Source organism: Bidens hawaiensis, unplaced genomic scaffold (assembly GCF_021521415.1).
Source record: "Bidens hawaiensis isolate Kalapana, Puna unplaced genomic scaffold, B.hawaiensis_p1.1 tig00004192_1, whole genome shotgun sequence".
NCBI classification, from domain to species: Eukaryota; Viridiplantae; Streptophyta; class Magnoliopsida; order Asterales; family Asteraceae; genus Bidens; species Bidens hawaiensis.
Genome location: NW_027491249.1, coordinates 1,721,647 through 1,742,397, shown reverse-complemented (window position 1 = coordinate 1,742,397; position 20,751 = coordinate 1,721,647). Strand labels below are relative to the sequence as shown.

General features: G+C 36.9%; 1 protein-coding gene across 1 annotated transcript; it reads right to left on the bottom strand.

Moving 5' to 3' along the window:
- Window positions 1–11,047: 11,047 nt before the first annotated feature.
- LOC143625667 (ABC transporter G family member 35-like) lies at window positions 11,048–20,530 on the bottom strand. The gene is made up of 20 exons (XM_077095951.1): window positions 19,898–20,530; window positions 18,832–19,041; window positions 18,545–18,629; window positions 18,291–18,450; window positions 18,129–18,205; window positions 17,981–18,034; window positions 17,495–17,585; window positions 16,360–16,661; window positions 14,734–15,493; window positions 14,349–14,458; window positions 14,093–14,246; window positions 13,831–13,986; window positions 13,540–13,712; window positions 13,122–13,454; window positions 12,660–13,034; window positions 12,417–12,550; window positions 12,113–12,340; window positions 11,848–12,019; window positions 11,493–11,747; window positions 11,048–11,401 (listed from the first exon to the last, which is right to left on the bottom strand). The coding sequence occupies exons 1-20, from the start codon at window positions 20,299–20,301 to the stop codon at window positions 11,126–11,128; spliced, it is 4,509 nt and encodes a 1,502-aa protein (XP_076952066.1). The 5' UTR covers window positions 20,302–20,530; the 3' UTR covers window positions 11,048–11,125.
- Window positions 20,531–20,751: the final 221 nt, after the last annotated feature.

The following is a 20,751-nucleotide window of genomic DNA, read 5'->3' as shown; positions in this document are numbered from 1 at the left end:
TCAGGCACCTCGTGCCTGGTACTCAACTTTATCAGATTACTTGCTTGAAAATGGGTTTGAAAGAGGGAAGATTGATAGCACGTTTTTCTTCAAGAGAGAAGGAAGCGACTTCCTGCTGGTGCAAGTCTACGTGGATGACATTATTTTTGATGCATCAAAAGTCTCCATGTGTCAGGAGTTTGAGTCTGTCATGAAGAAAAGGTTTGAAATGAGTGCTATGGGTGAACTAACTTTCTTTTTAGGATTGCAGGTTGATCAGAAGAAGGATGGGATGTTCATTCATCAGACCAAGTATGTCCATGATGTGCTCAAACGCTTCAAGATGGAGGACAGCACTCCATTCGACACTCCAATCTGCGTCAATCACAAATTGGGTACTGAGTCAGACGGTGATGCAGATGTGGACCCAACTCAATATCGGGCTATTATAGGTTCTTTAATGTACTTAACTGCTTCTAGGCCTGATATAATGTTTGTTGTTTGTCTTTGTGCACGCTTTCAGGCAAACCCAAAAGAATCTCATCTGAAGGGTGTGAAGAGGATACTGAGGTATCTCAAGGGCAAGCCGAAGCTGGGGTTGTGGTACCCGAGAGGAGGAGACTTGGAGCTAGTCGCTTACACAGATTCTGATTATGGAGGGTGCAATCAGAGTCGGAAGTCAACAACTGGAGGATGTCAGTTTCTTGGTGGCAGATTGGTGTCGTGGCAATGCAAGAAGCAGACTTCAGTCGCAATTTCAACCTGTGAAGCAGAATACATGGCAGCATCCAACTGCTGCTCCCAGGTTCTTTGGATTCAACAACAGTTACGCGACTATGGTCTGAATTTCTTACTTACTCCTATTTGCATTGATAACACAGCTGCTATCTCAGTAACTAACAATCCCGTGAAGCACAGTAAAACTAAACATATTGACATACGTCATCATTTTATACGAGATTGTGCTGAGAAGAAACTGATTGTGCTTGAAAAGGTGGATACGCTTGATAATTTCGGTGATTTATATACTAAAGCGTTTGACAAAATAAGATTTCAAAACCTTATTGAGCTGAATGGGATGATCAATCCCGAGTAACCATGCTTTTTATGTTCGTTTAAAAAAAAAACGTCACTATCGCTTAGAATTATGTCGGTTACCTCAGTTTGAAGGACATGTCTTAGGATATGTTTGGTCCTCATTTTCTACTTGTAGAATTTGAGGATAGCCATTAACCAGATGACTGAAAGTGACCGGGGCGGTTTATGATGAGTTTTCATTCTTTCGCTTAAAATTAGTCGATCATACTTAGTTAGAAGGACACATACTAGTATGTGGTCGGTCCAGCTGATCCATTGGATCTTCGGGATAGCCGTTTACCTGAAGACTTTGTTTTGGTCGGGGTGATTAATGTTAAAATTTTTTAAAGGGAAATGAAATTATTTTTCAAGTCTACTACTTCGTAAGAAGTTCGTTTGCTATGTTTAACAGAAAATTGATCCAACCTTGGAAAATGATAGATATACTGCTTTTGTGTGCTTAACTAGTGAAGTTATTAGGCTTAAAAGGCTTTAGAACAGTCATTGTATGTCATGGTAGCTTTTTATGGTGCGTAAAAGTAGATGTGATACAAACTAAATCTACTCGATTTTACGTGGAAACTCCTTACGAGTTTTGCATGTCTTCATATATATCTTTCCGAATGATAGGCAGAAAAGCGATTACCCAGTCATACACGAGCCCGTAAGTGTTCTGATTCCCGCAAAGATAGTGTGTGAAGAAACTGCAGTGATCCAGATTCGGGACTTGCAGTTGTTTACTACTCTGAAGTCTATGTAAATGTTTATCATAAAAAAAATAAAAAAAAATAAAAAAAAAATAATAATAATAATAATAATAATAATAATAAAAAAATTAGGAGTTATTGAAACATTCTATAGCTGAAAATGTCAAGACTTCTCAATCATGGAGTAAGAAAGAGAACGGGAATCAGATGAAGAGTACTTACAAACTTAATCAGACACTATGGGTCGAAATCAATTCGGGGTGACTTGGGAAAAGCCAAATACGCTTTGAGAATAGATAGGAGGCATCATAATCTCTGAGTTGTTGCCCACTTAAATTTTGAGGCATAATTGAACCTAACTCGTATCACAGAAATGATGAAAACCATTTTAAGTTATTTACCTGCTTACAACCTGTTTCTTTATGTCATAATACAGCTAAACATGGATCTATGTGACAGTCACGTAATTAGTATGATTCCTGTTCGGATCTTTTCTAAAATGTAGTAGTCCCTTGTAAAGACTGAAATTTGATCCCTTAAACTTTAATTGTTAAAAGTTTTCTTTTTATGTAGTTGTATGCTTTTATATCTGGTTACTTGGACTTGATCGTGTCATTTAATTCTCAAAGGGAAGTTTTAAAAGTTAATTGAAAAATGTTCAAATTATAAGGTTTGATTTTGTAAATATAGGCGAAGTTGTTATACAGGCGAACTTGTGAATAACTTCGCCTAGGCGAAGTTAACCGTAACTTCGCCTGTATAACTCAGCCCCTATATAAACGACCCTAAAGGTCAAACTGTTCATAATTTTCAAATTCAGCGAACTTATCCTCCGTATTTATCGGCGAACTTATCCAGTTTTCCGGCGAACTTGTCGTTTTTTTCCGATTTCTTGTTCTTTTTCTCAGTTTCCGTTACCGATTCAAGGTTCGTGGTGTCGATATTTCGTATAACCAATGTTCTTTATTGTTTATCAAAGGTCGTTTCGACCCGGTTATGAACCTCGGACCTTCGGACCGTTCAATCGGCTTTTTCAAACTTGTTTTACGTGGTTCTAATCAGTTTGATCGTCTAAACAACCTTAAAATCATGTGTTTCGGATCTCTCAATCGTCAAACTAACCATGAAACATCAGATTTTTGAATTTGAATCTGCTTACTGTTGTCGATTCAGATTCAGGCGAAGTTATCCGTAACTTCGCCTGAGGCTTAACTTCGCCTGAGGCGATGTTGTGGTGAGGCGAAGTTATCATTAACTTCGCCTGGACCTTTTTACTTATTAGTTATTAGACGAACTTAAAGATGAAGCGAAGTTGTTCCCAACTTCGCCCCAACTTTAACTTCGCCTATACAGATTTTATCACAACTTCGCTCATGGTAACAAGCGAACTTGTGTTATGCCTTAACGTTTATCTAACTTGGTTCGTTTGTTGCAGATATGGCTGCAGTAGCAGGTGCTGGAGGTGCTGGAGGAGATGACGGAGATAATCAGAGGCAATTCTTCCCGGGTCACAATATGTTTATCACCTTAGACCCGGAAGCGAACGGAGTTGAAGATTACCGCGAGATAATCACTTTCCTCCTTCGCTCGAGGATATTCCATGCAATTACTACGACTCTGCCGATTTCCTTACCCAATATTGAGGATTTTTGGCAGACAGTGGAATACGATTGCCGCGTTGAGCCCCCGGTTATGCGAGCAACCGTCAACAATCAAGAAGTTCAGTTCTCTTCTGAACAAATACGGGTGGCTTTACGTTTTGGAGAGGAGACTAGGGATGACCCTACAGAGTTTGTTGCTCCGTTCCGCGATGGAGCATTTCTACGAATGGGCTATTCTGGTCCATTGGGCGATACACAACGGAGGAAGGGTTTCCTACTTGATCAGTGGCGCTTCCTCATGCACGTAATGATTGTCTGTATGTCTGGGAGGAAGGCGGGCACTGATGGTATGGGTGCGACCATGCAGTCAGCAATGACTGCTCTGACTTATAACAAACATTATAGCTTTAGTCAGATGGTCTTTTACGAGATCGATAGACAGAGAAGAGCGATGGCCCGTGAGAGGTTCATCATGTATCCAAGATTCATTCAGATGATCTTGAATCTTGTTGCTCCCACGTTGCCTCAACGAAGTCCAATACGATACGTGGAGAGTGTGAGCAAACGTATCTTCGCTCAATGCCGAACATCCAGTGCGAGGAGCAAGCCTGAACTGCGTCCAAGGCATACTCCACTCTTTGGGTACTTAATAAACCCGGGGTATGTGCCAGCTCGTGGGGATGAGTTCAGAGACCCGGCACCACAACAGGCAGGAGCATCTCAAGCTATACCTGCTGCTCCTGTTGTGTCACCGGAGGAGGAAGTGGACCTTGATGCAGAATTCGGAGGTCAAGGATCGGGTGGATCCAGAGGAGAACGTTCAGATCCCAGTTGAACGTGTCTCGACTGTGCGTATTACTAGAGCAGCTACGACGGTGGCTGACTCAGATCTTGATGATGTTATGGATGAGGCGAGAAGGATGTTGGTGACTCAAGAGAGGACGTTTGGAAAGAGAAAGAGGACAGCTGATGATAGTGAGTCAGAAGAAGAGGATATTCACAAGTTGATTAGACGTTCAAGACGGGAAAGGACAGGTGCAGGTATGGGAGCTGGAGAGACTTCAAGAGTTGTACGTTTCGCTCCGCCCGCACTGTCAGGTATGTCGATTGTTCCTACATCACTACAGGTCACAAGTTTAAGCGCCGCGGATGTTCCCGTGGTGGCTACATCATCAGCTTTCGGCATTCCATCTACTACTTTCCAGAGGACGACTCCGGAGATTGTGTCTTTACCACCTCCAACGCTTACTCCTTCAGAGGTGGTTGCACAATTTGTAGAGTCCACAGTCGTTGCAACTGCAGGGTTGTCGGTCACGATACCACCTGCGGTTACGTCCACAGCTGCTTCTGATGTCCCGGTTTCATTCGAAATCTCTGCTGAGTATACTCAAGACACATCTCACATGAGGTTTGATTTCGATGCAACCCTCTCAGACTCGGAGGGAATAGCTGCACTTGAGCGGGTCGTGGCAGAACAATCAAGGGTGAATCTTGTCCAGACCGAGGCTATTCAACGCCTAGTAGCAGAAAATCAACTACAGTCGTCCCTCCTGGTTGAACATGGGAGAATTATAGATGCTATGAAGGAGTTCTTGGCATCTCAGGGGGAGACAGGCTGTAAAGGCGACGAGTTAAGGACAAAGAAGAGAAATGATAGAGACGATGATCCCAATGCATCGAAAGGTGCAGGTGGTGAGTTGCCAAGAACTACTCAAGCTCTTGGGACTTCCACAGCTCAGGGGGAGTCTGCAGGTGCGGCTGGCAGTTCTGGTGGTGATGAAGTGGTGATGGTTGATGATGTGATTGATGCTTTGAAAGAATTAGATGATGATATGTTTAGTGATGATGTGTTGTTTGATGATGATGTATTGCCAGTCGAAGAGATTGAAAAGATTGGTGCTCAGATTGTGATTGAAGAAGATGTTGAAGAAGGTGAAATAGAAGAAGAGAATGTGGAGCATGACATTCCAGGTGTGGAGAAAGCAGATATGGGTAATGAGACAGTAATCGATGAGACTGAATGGGAAGAGCAGCCTAGGTGGAAGGAAGGCTATGCTCAGTGGTTCGTCAAAACGAAGAAACCGGCGGTCCCTACAATGTTTAAGAAGAGTTACAATATTAAAGACTATGCTGAAGCGAAGAAAGGGATTATTTGCTGGATCTATGATGAGCAGTTGAAGCTCTTTGTGATTAAACGGTATGACGGAGTTCAGTATTTTAAAAGAATGTTAAGGTCGTTGAATACACTGCCAGAATGTGAAGTGAAAGACTTAGCCAGATTGGGGTTAATCAATCGGAGTGACGATAATATGGCTAGAGTTATTGGGAAAATTGTATGGAGAGAGAGTATAAAAGAGAAGAAGTTTGAGCTGTTGAAACCGCAGAAGGGAAAACTTGTTGAAGACAAGGATAGAGGTTTGAGAGCTGATGGAAAACCTTGGATGGTCATGAAGTATAAAACGATCCGGTGTTTGAAAGAAGTACCGATGAAGCTTATGCCCAAGGATGTGCTTAAAGACCTAAAGTGGTGGTTTGTGGATTGTGAGACAGCAGAGGCAGTGATGGAAGACGAGGATGAACAAGAGCTCCTAAGAGTTTACGATCCGATGCATTTGGTAAACTTATCGTAAGCTGATCTGCAGGTGCTCAATGAGAAGAAAATCTTTTATATTCCTGCTTGGAAGGACGAAACGAGGAAGTATCAAAGAGTTGTGTCAGTTTGTGTTAGAGAATGAGTGCATGCGTGAAGATACAAGGTTGAAGATTACAAGACAAGTGCTTAAAGATCAAGATATGAAGCTACTGCCAAGGGGGAGTCTGTTGGTGCATAATGCCAGTAGTTCATAGTCTAGTGTCTGTAATCGAGTCTGTAATGTTTAATTATGTTTTGTATGTTTAAGCGAAGTTACTGACAAGTTCGCTTAACAGGCGAACTTGTTAGTCAAGCGAATTTATGGACAACTTCGCCTGAACATGCCAGGCGAAGTTGTCGTGTATTTATATACCTAGGTTACGGCTTGGTTTAGTGTTAAGTACCAATTAGTTGTTCGTTTCAGTAGTTTATCAAGTTCATTGTAACGTGAGGACGAGAGTCTGTAATAGTGATATCGTATCACGTGTTTGAGTTATTATATAACGTGTGTTCGTTTCGTGTGATTCGTGTTCTATACTCGTAACGATCTACGCAGGGATTCCGCACCTGAGTTGATCGAGATATCTCGTGCGATCCGTCCAGGGAACCTACAAAAACGAACAGCACCGTGAGCTTACCCCTCAGAAAGAGACAGAGGAGTCCTCTTTGGGGTAACCCTCCGGTGTGAGAATCAGGTATTGTAGGAGAAGATAATCAAGATGTGAAAATGAGTAAAGGACTTAGAGTATATTTTCTTGCCTGCCTCCAACTGTGGAGGTGGTGTGGTATTTATAGTATTAGGGTTTCCAATGATTTGGCTCAGACCCAATTAGGGCCTTTTTGGCCTCCTCCTATTGCTTCGCGCCACGTGTACTTAGGACACCTGGTGCTTTTTTATTGATTATTCTCTGACCAAAGTATTTCACCTGACCCATGTGCCATCACGTGGTGGCACATGGGCTTTGCTGAGTTATCCACCCTTCATTGGCAGCTGTCAACATCAACACATTCTTTATTCCTTAAAAGATACCTTCTGGAAGGTTGCCTGATGAGTACAATCATGGTTGTCCTTATCCTGATTTGGATTAGACTATTGTCTCATTTGTTGTGTGTCGCTTACGCGCGGCCTTTATGCGCCTATCCCGGGGATGCGCAAGGTCTTCTCTTTATTCTCACAGATGTTTCATGCGCTTGCGCATATGTGATATGCGCCACGCGCAGATGTTTTATGCGCTTGCGCATATGTGATATGCGTCACACGCAGATGTTTCATGCGCTTGCGCATAGGTTTTGGCTTTGTGTCTTCGTGACATCCTGATTTCAAGCCTCTTGTCTATATCTTGTGGGTTGACCCGCCCCGCTCGATGTTAAGGCGGGTGCATACCCCTTCACTGACCTTCAATATTTAAAATCTAAAGCATCTTTAACTCGCGGGCTAGAAGAAGAAATAGAAAAGTACACCCTTATCAACTATCAAACATTTATTAAGCTACGATGATCTATTTTGGGGAGGACGATTAGCGGTATATCCTAACTAATTTGTGATGAGCTGATTATATAGAATATGTTAGAATTACATATTTCTAAGGACATGATCAATTATATGAATTCGTGAAGACGTGTTATTAAGGTAAATGATTTTTAGAGAATGGTACAGTTTTTTACTTCACTTTTTTCATATAAAAGTTTTCTTTACTTTTACTTTTGGTGATAATTTGCGTGTTTACCTCTGCCTGCCTTCACCTCTATGATATTTGATATGTTCATATTATACTTTCTCACTAGGTTTTTGATGTTGCCAATTATGCTTCTAAATATTTTTTTTTTCAAGTTCATTTATAATCTTGCTATGAAGGGCCTCTCATTGAAAATAGCCTCTTCATCCTTTGTGATAGGGATATGGTATGCCTACATGCCACTCTTTTGGTCCCTCTCTATAGCTTGACTCTATGGGTGGGAGACCTGACGGACCACTGACTCTTCCGATCATCTTCATTCCACCATCAGGAATAAACACACGACTAGGTGAGAAAAACCTTCTGACCCAACTTGAGCCTCCTATTTTTTTGTCTAAAGTGAGACTTTAACCCGAAACCTTCTTTATTCGTTGTAGTTGTGGGTGGGAAAAACAATAATTCATCAATATCTAAAAGTAGAACTGTGATTTATGACATCAATAAAGATCACTAGTTATTTTTTGAAAAATATCATACATAAACTTTAGTTCTCTCATTCCTATAAATTGATAGAAGCTACATATTAAGTTATTAACTATGGAAACCTCAAGCTTCAAGCTTGTTGATCTTATTTATATAATAAATTACCCTAACTAATGACTATCTACACTTTGTCGCAACTGGATTAAAAATGAAACAAAATAACCACAAAATAATCCATGAAATCCTAATGTTTATAATGTAGGATGCAATACAAACTCTAAAAGCCCTAGTTCATATAGAGTTTATATATCTCTTACCAAATAGCTCTGCCTAATAAAAACAAAGTTATCTTTATTTTGAAAGGCGGTATTTTATTTAATGGTCCTAGAAGCTAAAACATAAAAATGAACATTACATAAACAAAAGGTGATTCTTAAGATGATGACTTAGTGGGATACGTTGAGAGGTCAATTTCATAAGAAAGATTTGATCAAGTTAGATTATTTATATCAATTGGTGGGTTATTTAGAGATTCAGAAATTACTTGGTTTCGAGAAGAATCATCGTAATAAAGAAACGTTATTTGACGAAATTAGACACTTTTCTTATTTGTGCTACAGTACTAGGAATGAAAAAAGTAAAGGTATCTACAGCCTTAGTTTTGTGATTCTAGTAGGCTTCAAATCTTGTTTTTCTTTCTTTGATTAATATTTTCCAAGTTGACATTTTTTTAAATACCACACAAGCATTCGAGTTGTAACCAGTACCTATAATAACCTTATAAAATGACTAAAATTTAATACTGATTAAATTATAAATTTGATTTATGCTATGTACACTAGCTCTCTGGCCTTCTGTGTGTCAATTTGGGCCTAGACACTTTGATAGTTTGAAACTAGGGCTGTTCACGAGCCGAGCCGAGCCGAACCGAGCGAGCGTCTGCTCGAACTCGGCTCGAATTGAAACCGAGCGGCTCGGCTCGAATTGAAACCGAGCGGCTCGGTTAGAATATAAGGAAACGAGCAGAATATCTTTGCTCGAACTCGCTTGATTTACAACCGAGCGGCTTGGTTTTGCTCGATTTCGCTCAGTTTCAATTTTCAAATTTAAATGCTACCATAATACCGTTGCCATTCAATCAACATACATAACAAGTTCAACATATACAAATGTTTTATTGTTTCGCTCAGAAAAAACATGTTTAAAGTTCAAGTGGGCTTCAGCCTTCATCAACAAATTCCCAAAAAAAAAGCATGATTAAGTTCAAGCGGGCTTCAGCCTTCATCAACAAATTCCCAAAAAAGCATGTTTACGTTCAAGCGAGCTATCGGCGTCTTCATCAACAAAATCCCACTTCAGAGTTCAGACCTTCAGACCAATAGACATAACCTGTTATCCTACCAATTAACACAACTAATTACAATACGTCAAACAGGTCAAATAGAGAAAAATGAACATATATTATAATAAAGGCTTGTATCGCTTTAATCAAATCAAATAAAAAAATATGGCACATTATAAGCAACTAAAAATGTTAAGTGTGTAATGTATAAACATAAATAAGTCGAATAATGTAATAAAAGCTTACTTCCAATGTTTTTATAGTTGCTTTTGAGCCGGCCTTTAACCAATCACTTCCACAAACAAGAAGTTCCACCATATCTTTTGAAAGAGAGCTCCGATAATCATCCAATATGCCTACAATGAATGCACTGATTTTTTTTAACCTTTTGTCCTCTGTACATACCATCAATCTCTTTAAAGTGTAGATGCACAATACTTTGATTCTTTCGCTTTCGCTTTGTACCTACTACATCTTCAAACGCTTCATTGTCCATATCATCATCTGACTCTGACTCGAGGCCAATGCTCTCTCCATCACTTAAATCAACATGATTTGACTCTTTCTGAGAAGCCATTCTACAAAAATAACACAAAAAGTTAGGTTCAAAGTAAAAGCAAACTGGAATTGAAAAACTTGGCAACATAAGCAAACCCGAAAAGATGGTAATACCACATATCATCATAAAGTTGGAAACTTCTCACCACAATAACATTATCCATAAACGCTAACTTAATCCATCATATACATAAAGCTACAATTTTTATTTATTTTCTTTTACTTTTTGTGAATGTGAAAATAAACAAACCCTACAATTCGTATCATTTACAGTTCCATAAATCATATGAATTTTTTGTGGTTTTTCAAACAAAATTAAGCCTACATTAAACTTAATAAAGACATAGTTCATATCAATTAACATATATTATTGCTAAAATTGAGAACATAAGCATACCTGAAAAATCTGAAACAACGCGCACAGGAAATAATGAAGGAGACGAGAGCGGTGTTGTGTAACGACCACTGTGCGTCGAGCGACAGCGGCGGTCAGAGCAAGGATGGCGGTAGGAGCGGTGGTGCGTGAGTCTGGATGAGAATTGAGTTATTGGGATTGTGAGAAAGATCTAGGGCTTTAACCTTATCCAAATATCTATTATATTATTCTTTTTAATAATGTGTAATGAATGCAAGTAGAATGATAATTATAAAATTAACTATGTAATTTATACATATATATATATATATATATAAAATAAAAAATATCCGAGCCGAACCGAACGGACCCTTGCTCGTTGCTTGGCTCGTTTACAAACCGAACCGAGCAGAGCGGCTCGTTTACAATCAAGCGATAAAACGAGCGAGCGATTTTCGAGCAATTTTCGAGCGAGCGGCGAGCAGTTTGGACGGTCCTATTTGAAACTAATGCTTAGTAAGTTAATTGGGCTTCTTCCAAAGTCCAAACCTTAAATCAGTCTTCACAAACACTTTGAAACTAGAAAGTATACCAAAATGATGAAAAAGAGTTCAAATGATATGAATTACTATTATAGGAGCATATACAATTTAAAATACATCTCAATTGGCTTAATAAGAAATGCATATCTATATTTTACAACTGTTTGATCTACCTATCTCATTTGAAAGTTCAATTTCTTCAAGCAATAAGCATACATAAAAGCAAAAAAAACCGCAAAACCAACCAAAACTATAGCAACCGGTGCCATAAAATTTGGTTCGTAACCAAAATGGTCTTCCACATAGTCTTTAATCCTTGGAGGATTACTTGGATTCCCGGGCACGCTAATTGTGTCCTCAATATCACCATATTGTGAAAGAATGCACCCGTACACGGTCCATGCTAACGGGCAAATCCAGTAGTACCATATCCACCACTTGGGAATCCTCTGAATTCAAAAAAGATTCAATCTTTAGTAAGGTTTTTTTCATTATTACACATTAAATATAAAAATAACAAGTGAAGAATAGAGCATGTACCGGTCTTGGGATAAAGAAACCAGAAAAGAGATTGAAAAGCGAGTAGAAAGCTGCTGCAAATATAGCTGCTACTTGGTGGTTTGGTGTGATGGAAACCGTCATCATTCCATAGTACGTGAAGTAGAGAAAAGAGAAGAAGTTGATAAAAAAGAACCACATGAATTTAGCTGCTGTCCATTCAAATGCCACCATTGCGTACACGATCAAAGTGTAATATGATGTTTGAATAAGCACATATGGAATCTCCACAAAAACCTGTTCATTAACAATATAAAAATGAATCAAGAAACTGTTTCCAAATCCATCCAACTTATTATTATGATTGTTGTTATTATTATTGTTATTATTTTCAGACCTGTGCCATGGCATATGGTAATGCAGAATACATTCCAGCAGCGGTTTCTCTATAAAAGACGGTTCTTTCGGTTGCTACAATTGGTTGAACAGTTGAGCAGTTATTAATACCAACAAAGAGGACAGCAGCATACATAGCTCCAATAATGGTTGTTAAATCACTACTACTGTCTCTGAAAACACACAAAAAACAAAAAAGGAGTTAGAAAATGAGTTTTGAATAATGCTAACATGCTTTAAGTTACAAAGAGTAAAAAAGATCAAACCTTTTTTGTCCAACTTTCCAGAAAATGGTACCGACCATAAGTGCGCAAGCCAACGTGAAGAAATAACGAACAAGATTATAATCCGGACTTCGCCAGTAACTCCACCATTGTTTCCATAAACAAGATTTAAACTGTGCCCATGATGATTGAGAATATTGTGTTGGAAAGTATAAATCTTTTGCACCCGGTGGAGGCGTGCTTAGTTCTTTAACTAAATTCTTGTTTCTTCTGGTAAATTTACATAAATCCGCGTTAGATTTCACTAGTTAAACAATTCTTGAACAAAATAAAGAGAAACACTTACTCGTGCAAAGCTGATGATTTGTAGTGTTCTGCAAAATCGATTCCGAGTCTAACTTCAGCAGCAATTGAACTTACTTCTAACATCCATGTTGCTGGATTATATTTTTCGGCTATTTTTGGTACCCCTGGTATTTCCTGAAAAAATAAGGTATTTCAATTCATGATTAAAAAACTACTGGCGCAACTTGTTGCCCATTTTCTATTTCAATGTCAAGATTATATATATTTTAATAAGAAATATTACCTCAAAGTATTCAACAACTTTCTTGGAATTCTTGCCTAACGGTCCGGCATAGATCACTTGACCACCTCGTTTCATTAGCAACAACTCATCGAACGCTTCAAAGATATCAATGCTCGGTTGGTGAATAGTACAAACAACGGTTCTTCCTGTATCAACTGTATTTCTAACGGTTCTCATCACAATGGCAGCTGCTCTTGCGTCAAGCCCGGAAGTTGGTTCGTCCATGAAAATAATTGAAGGGTTAGCAACAAGCTCAACCGCAATCGTTAACCTTTTTCTTTGTTCGGTTGATAAACCAGTGATTCCTGGAAGTCCCACTATTGCATCTTTGAGATTGTCTAGTTCAACTAGATCCATCACTTGGTCCACAAAAGTCTGAAAATTTGTCGATTTAAACCGATTAATCAAATCCTTAAAACTTAAACTGATAAAGAACGATTAAAGGTTAGCTTTTTTTTTTACCATTTTTTCTTCATTGGAAACTTCTTTTGGAAGTCGAAGGAAAGCCGAATAGATTAAAGATTCACGAATGGTGATTTGGGGCGTATGAATATCGGTTTGTTCACAATATCCAGAAATTCTTGCGAAAGTTTCTTGATTTTTGGGAAATCCGGATATTCTAATGTCGCCTTCAATATAACCGCCTGTTTTCCTTCCAGCCAAAACATCCATTAAAGTAGTTTTCCCAGCACCACTGACACCCATCAGCGCGGTCAACACCCCAGGTCTAAACGCACCCGTTACACCACGGAGTAATTGAAGCTTATCTTCTGTCACTCCTTGTTCTTTCATTTCCTGTTTGATATTTATCATATTTTTTACTTGTTGAACATGTTATTTGATGCTATTTAACATAATGTATTGTTGAGAATTAACTTACAGCGGGCATATCAACGAAATAATTTACTGTGTCAAATGACATTGCTAGAGGAGTGAACGGTAACACCATCCCCTTTTTAGGGGCTACACCATTTGCAGCGTCGGGATTTGAATCTTCACTTCTATATAAATCGTCATCTCTTCGACTATGCATTCTATGCATAGCCATTTCCCCTGAAAATGTACCAAATTAAAGTTATGAACATAATAATAATAATAATAATAATAATAAATAATAATAATAATAATAATAATAATGTGTGACTGAATTAAAAGATATTATTGTTATAACTTGTATTGTTTCCATCAGCAGCAGATAAAGATTTAGGAAACTTGTCTCTCTTTGATGCACTTGTCCTAAGTCTCGGTGTTTCTTTCGAATCTTCTTGGCTAGCTTCCATTTCTGCTGCGGTTTCTTTGGATATTACTGCTTGTGGTTTCCCAAGTGCTAAAATATTAACATTTAGATTAAAAGGTTAGTCATTATTGGAAACAAAAGTAGATCCAAAATTAAAAATTAAAACTTCAGTAAGATCCGAAGATGTGACACTTACGATCCAAATACATGAGAGCCAATGTGAATAACACGTTTAGTAGAATCGTGAAACCGACAAGAGCACCGGTGCCAATCCAATACCAGTTGCTTTCGGTTGGAACATCGAAATTTTGAAGGACTTTTATACCCAAAGGAGTGGAATTATCAGAAGCCTGTATTGGATGTAAACATGTAATCATGTTAGCCTTTGTTGACAATATTTGTGTCACATTAGAAAGATAATTTAAATAAGTATATACGATTATATGACATACATTTTTGCTCATCCATCTATCAGCACGCATCTCATTCACAGTGATGGCATTGTAAGCATATGTCATGGGTGAAACCCAATAAGCCCACTCCCACCAGTTCGGAATTTGACCTATGTATCACACGAATGATTATTGATGCGCTTTGTAATATTCAAAATTTCGAAAACCCTAAAATAATAAATATCAAATAACTATGTCTAACACTATATACTACAATTATACCACAATGTAAAATTGTCAAAATGATTATCGAATTAATGAACAGTTTAGTAAATCGTTATTAATGACCCTGGTACTGTATTATGTGACATGTCAGCCCTAATCAGTGTAAGTGTTACACTTTTGCCAGAACAGTTTAAATGCTTAGTAACTAAGTAGTAAGTACCTTTAGGAAGGATGAAACCACCCAAAAGAAACACGAGAAGTAGAGTGAGTGCTCCGCCGGTGTTGGCAATGATCATAGTCCGACAAACTCCCGCGATAACCCTAAAGATTCCAGCGGCCATTTGCTGGACTAAAAATATCAACAAGAACTGTTTGAAGAACCTGCTAGCTTCAGGAGCAAACCCGATGGTGTAATACGACACAATCATCCAAACCGTAGTCTCCAGGATGGATATAGGCACTCGAAGCAAGAATGTTGGAAGCGTAAACGCCCATGGCGGGTGAAACAAAAGATCTCTTTGCTTGAAAAACACTGGAAGTCGTTGTATCGTAAGTGATAACTCAGCAAAACCATTGAACATATTAATAAGCATGCAAAACAAAAGTGCTCCAACATATCCACCACCATCTTCTTCATTTCTTGAGTGCATTCTAGTCCTTAAGAACACGGTTGATCCGATGAAAGCAACAATGATGATTTGAACAGTCTTGAACACGTAAACGAATGAGTTTCGCTGGATCAGTAGCCATTCTTTGTCCCATGAGGCCTTCAAGAGGTCCCTTTTGGAGACCAAGTATTTTTTGAATACTAATGCAGCCTTGTGGCTTCTTGCTTTGTCGTAAGGGACCGAGAGCTCATTCTCGAGGCGAAGGCCGACATGGAATCGTTGAAATCGCTTTGTGAATTCGGTTACGGAAATGTATCTGTATGGCTTGGTTCTGTCTGCCCAGTACTGCTCTTGATCCTTCTTTGAGGTAACCTAAGATAAAAACAAGTTTAATCATTAAGTTTATAATTAATTAAGTAATATAAAGTGTGACTTAGCAGGTGACAATTACGCTGAAAATTTAATAAATACAACTCCTAAGTTTCATTTTATTATCAAAATGCAATATCACTCTTGATTACCAAAGTATTGTTTTTTGACAACTAAACTGAAAGTTTGAAATATTACTATAATCAACGTCATAGTTTAGAATATGGAAATATGGTAACTTTACATAAAATTTTTCTAATTGTCACAGTATAGTCATTTAAAGATTTTTTTTTTTTTTTAAAGCCACTCAGCTTATGTTAGGTGTTTAATTTTGTAGAGTTTATAATTATAAATGGGTAACTTTTTTAGTATTAAGTGAGGTATATTAAACATATATGAAATTTGGTTGCTATTTGGTTATTAGTTTTTCCAATTATAATAAATTTAAACGGCTACAAAAGTTGGTTATTATTTAGTGAATTTTTTAAACATTTTTACCTCATAGTGAGACAACTAGAAAAAACTAAATAAATGAATAAATAAATAAATAAATAAATAAAGATTGTAATACATAATGAAAGTTACGTAAACTTGAAAAAAAAATAAAAAAATAAATAATAATAATAATAATAATAATAATAATAATAATAATAAGTAAGTGCCTTAAAAAGCATTTAAATAGTGGTCACTCTAGGGTAAAATATTAAAATCTAATATTTTAAAGTGACTTAAAAAAAGACTTATTTGTGGCCGTCCATACTCCAAGTCTACCAAGTCATTTTCACACATTACTTGAAGCAAAAGGCCCATCTATTTTACTACCTTAATTTGGATTTTAATATACAAGCCCAATGGGTTGGAAAGCCTACCTCTTGCAAGAAGTCAGCCGTGCCTTTTCTTTCTGGACATTTAAACCCACAACTTTCGAAAAACTCAACCACATATTCTCTTGGGCCTTGATAAACAATCTGGCCTTCTGACAACAAAATAATGTCATCAAACAAATCAAACGTCTCGGGCGCGGGTTGTAGTAGGGACATCAGGACAGTCGCGTCTGTAAGATGAACGATTTGCTGAAGACATTTCACAATCTGAAATGTTGTTGAGCTGTCAAGCCCGGTTGATATCTCGTCCATAAACAATGTTTTGGTTGGCCCAACAATCATCTCACCTGTTTTACAGGTCAAATATTATTACATAAATCCATCAAATTTATTTCAAGAAATTACATCTCATGTCTCATAAGCTTTAAGTTATGTGATATCATTAACTTCCATCATTATTTTAACTCATGATATATAGTTACGCACGTGTGTAGTGTCATAGACTCATCACTATAATAAGTTAATAGCACGTATTATTTCATTGTCGTTGTCATAAAAATGTCATTTTAGTAACGGTAATTTATTTTTATGGGGCCCGTTGTAGATGTGATGGATTCTTCATCCAAAAACAAGAAGACAAGAGTTATGTATGTGTGAAATATCAAGTGGACCTCGATGATGACAAATAACAAATTGGCCTAGCCAGCTACGTTTGTCACATTTTTATATAATCAGTAGTCACATATCACAATTCGTCCACCACGATACATGTCGTCATGTAGATATATAATCTATATCCTTTTGTTACTATCCGCTATCCAATAACTTTTAAAATAGTCGTAATTGTTTTACGCGTGTCTTAATTAGGGTATAATGAAAAATATATATTAATTGATTTCACATTTCACCTTGCCACTCATTTCACGTTGGTGTTGTGTGTTCACCTAACATGACTTTGAAAGGGGTGTGTTAGGTCTACTTGATGACTTCATTGACTACATACAACTTAACCCATTACTTAATTAAGGATAAGCCAAGTGAGAATCACTTTATTTGTTACAATTCAACTACCCACCCACCATGAGATGACTTGGGTTTGTTGTGTTCATATAATCATGATTTTAATCATTTTCGCGTTTATTTCAACTTTGATCGATTTGAAACATTATAAATAGTTAACCTGTTGTCACTCGCTTCTTTTGGCCACCGGAGATGCCCCGTATCATATCGTCACCAACAATGGTATCGCGGCATACATCAAGTCCCAAAATCTGTATGAAAAGGTATAATAATATTAAACTTAACTTTCCAAAAGGTTAGTTCACCAACCATAACGTTGAAAAGAACTCAAAGCTGTAGAAGAATAAAACGACATGCTACCTTAATTATTAATATAATAAAATTATATGATCATATTCGTTGACCCACAACGAGAAAAACTTAAACATACATGTGGCCACATAATTGCTGGTGCTATGATATTTAGCTACAAAATAACTATTTATTTATTTATAGTTATAGTGTTTTGGTTGGCATAAATAATAATAATAATAATAATACAAAATAACTATTTATTTATTTATAGTTATAGTGTTTTGGTTGGCATAAATAATAATAATAATAATAATAATAATAATAATAATAATACTTATAGAAGTATGCTTACCCTAAGAGTGTAGTCAGTAATTAAACTGCTCTCCATTCCTTCCATTGATGTTGCCTGAATTCACAAAGTACTTTTTAATTAACATATATATTTATAAAAAAATGTCATTTTTTTAACTAAAACAAGAATTTAAAAATTAATAAGTCACCTTCATGAAAAGATCAACTTCGGCTTCTGGGAAGATGCCAGCTTCCTTTTCTCTCCTAGCAAGCTCCGTTAATAATTCTATCATTAAATAAGAGTTTGTCAATAATATCTAAAAGAACGTTCAATACATAACCAATTTTAAAATGCAGTCATATAATAGTACCATAACGTGAACCAACTCCTTGACACCTTGCGGAAAAATCTAGTGTTTCTTTAACAGTCATTTCTCCAACATGAACATCGTTTTGACTAATGTATGCTGATGTTTTCCGAGGTACAAATTCATTGAGTTTATGTCCGTTGTAGGTAATCTCTCCCCTAACCTGCTTTTAATCATAGTTATATTACCAACTTGTTTTTATTTAATTGTACTTATATATAAACTGTTTTAACTTTTATTCATAAGTCCAAATATACCTTTAGGCTTGGGTCCAACTTTCCGGCCAAGGCTAGTAAAAGAGTTGTTTTTCCTGATGATGGTGGGCCCAAAAGAAGTGCCATCCTGTTAAATAAAATTCGTTGGATTTGGATTTATAATAATTAAAAACCATACAAACAAAAACGTCACTAATGTTTAATTTTCGTTAGTGCCTTAAAAAGTCGTTTTCAAAAGGCATATACATCCCACTTCACAGTTTGATTTCCGTACGCATTTATTTAGATATGATTCTAGTATTATGTTAAGAAAATCTTAAACTCATTACCTTGATGGTTTTATAATCCCGGATGCATCTTTAAGAATGGTGAGTTTCGTTTTTTCAGCCAAACTGATACCCAACATTCCTACAGCCATTTCAAGGAGATTTCTTGCGGTATTTGCTAGCGAAGGAAGTGCTCGATCTCCAATATAGCAATCGGCTTCGATTGTTAAGTGTTCGAATCGCACTTCTACCGTTGGAAGCGTAATCCCAACCCTGAAACGTTTCAAATAATATTTTGTTTATTTTCATGATTAGTTTAAACTTTAAACAAACAAAAATATATTATTAGAAAAGAAAAAAAAAAGAACACCAAGACTAGTTCAACGTACGTATATGATATTTAGTTAAATATAATATTAAGATACATAAGAGTCGACAATCACGAAACAAGCACTTTCTGAGCTAATAGTTCTAAGACGTGTATAATGATTATCTCATATATTTTAATATGTTTTAGCAATATTTTTTTGGATCCATGACCATTTCTTGAGGCAGCAATATTGCATATGAGACATCTGAACTTAATTATCTTATACAAGTAGTTAATTAAGCGTACGTCAATATCTATCTTGATAGTGATTTGTTGAGTAAAAAAAACATTTCAACGTACTGTATATATTTTCAGGACAAAGTTATATCTTTATAAGCATGATAGACAAGAACAAACTATGAATATTTATTTTGTCTCTATCATTATATATATATGTTTTAAATATACAAATTTGGCACACTTAAAAAAAAACAAAATGATTACAGAATAAAGTAAACTATAGCTAAACAAAAAGGAAAATAGCTAAACATAGATATTTTTTAACATTTATCATCATATACTAATAATATAAAGGAGATTTATGAAACAATTTCACAAATTTTATGAGGAAAAAGAAGAACAACTATGGTTTATGGGATCCTAGTTTTCCTAATTGTTTTGGACAACTACTACAAAAGTTAAGAGACTTTTGTGACACCCTTTTAGGTCAGAAAAAGTCAAAACTCATATTTTGTAATAGTAAACAAATGGTAGAAAAATAAATAAATATAAAAATAAGGTGGGAATAATAAAACTTACTTATCAATACGATTTCTAAACTTCATCAAGAACTTTTCATTATCTTCCTCAGCCACCTTAAAAATCCGATCAATAAACTGCTGTCGATCATTCGGATCGAGTTTTCGGACATCGATTTCCTTGTGCAATACATTACTCTTATACCCTCTTTGGTTTTCATCATCTTCATTCATATAAGACTTCATGATGGTGGTTCTTAACCGGTCATAAGTTGGTAGTTTCTCAAGAGCAGCCCATCTCAAAGCCTCTTCATCCTCCTCTGAGTGTCGACTAGACCTTCGGTTGTAGCTCCCACCCGCACCACCTGCAAACACGTCCTCCATTCTCCAAGCCGTGCTTCGGTTCCTACTTATGGACCGGCTCACCGATCGCCTCATCGAACCCATCGCTTTTGCTCCGTCCATATTCTCTAGCTTGTCAAATATTTAAAAGTTGTACAAAGGTTATACAAAGGTTGAAAGCTTGTAAATATTTATATAGTTGGTGAAGGGTTGAAAGATGGAACTAGCATTATGTGGAGACTATGTCTTGTGTGTTTGAGAGTTGATGGTGTCAAGTTAGCATATTTATATATACAAGGAGTTGGGTCGAATGGGTGTAAGTATAAGTATTTAAATATTATTATGTCATGTCTAATTTATAAGTGTGTAACGTCTAGCGGCTAAGGGATTAATAAGTTAAATTATAATTCCAAGTGGCTGGTGGCCTGTTTTCAAATGTCATTTACTTTGGTAACTTGTGGTTGGTGAGAGTGAGACCGCCAGACCGGAATATAGTCAAAAGGAAATATTTGCCAACGTTCACTATAGTAATTAGTACATGGGTTTTAAAATAATTGGATATTAGTCTTTTGG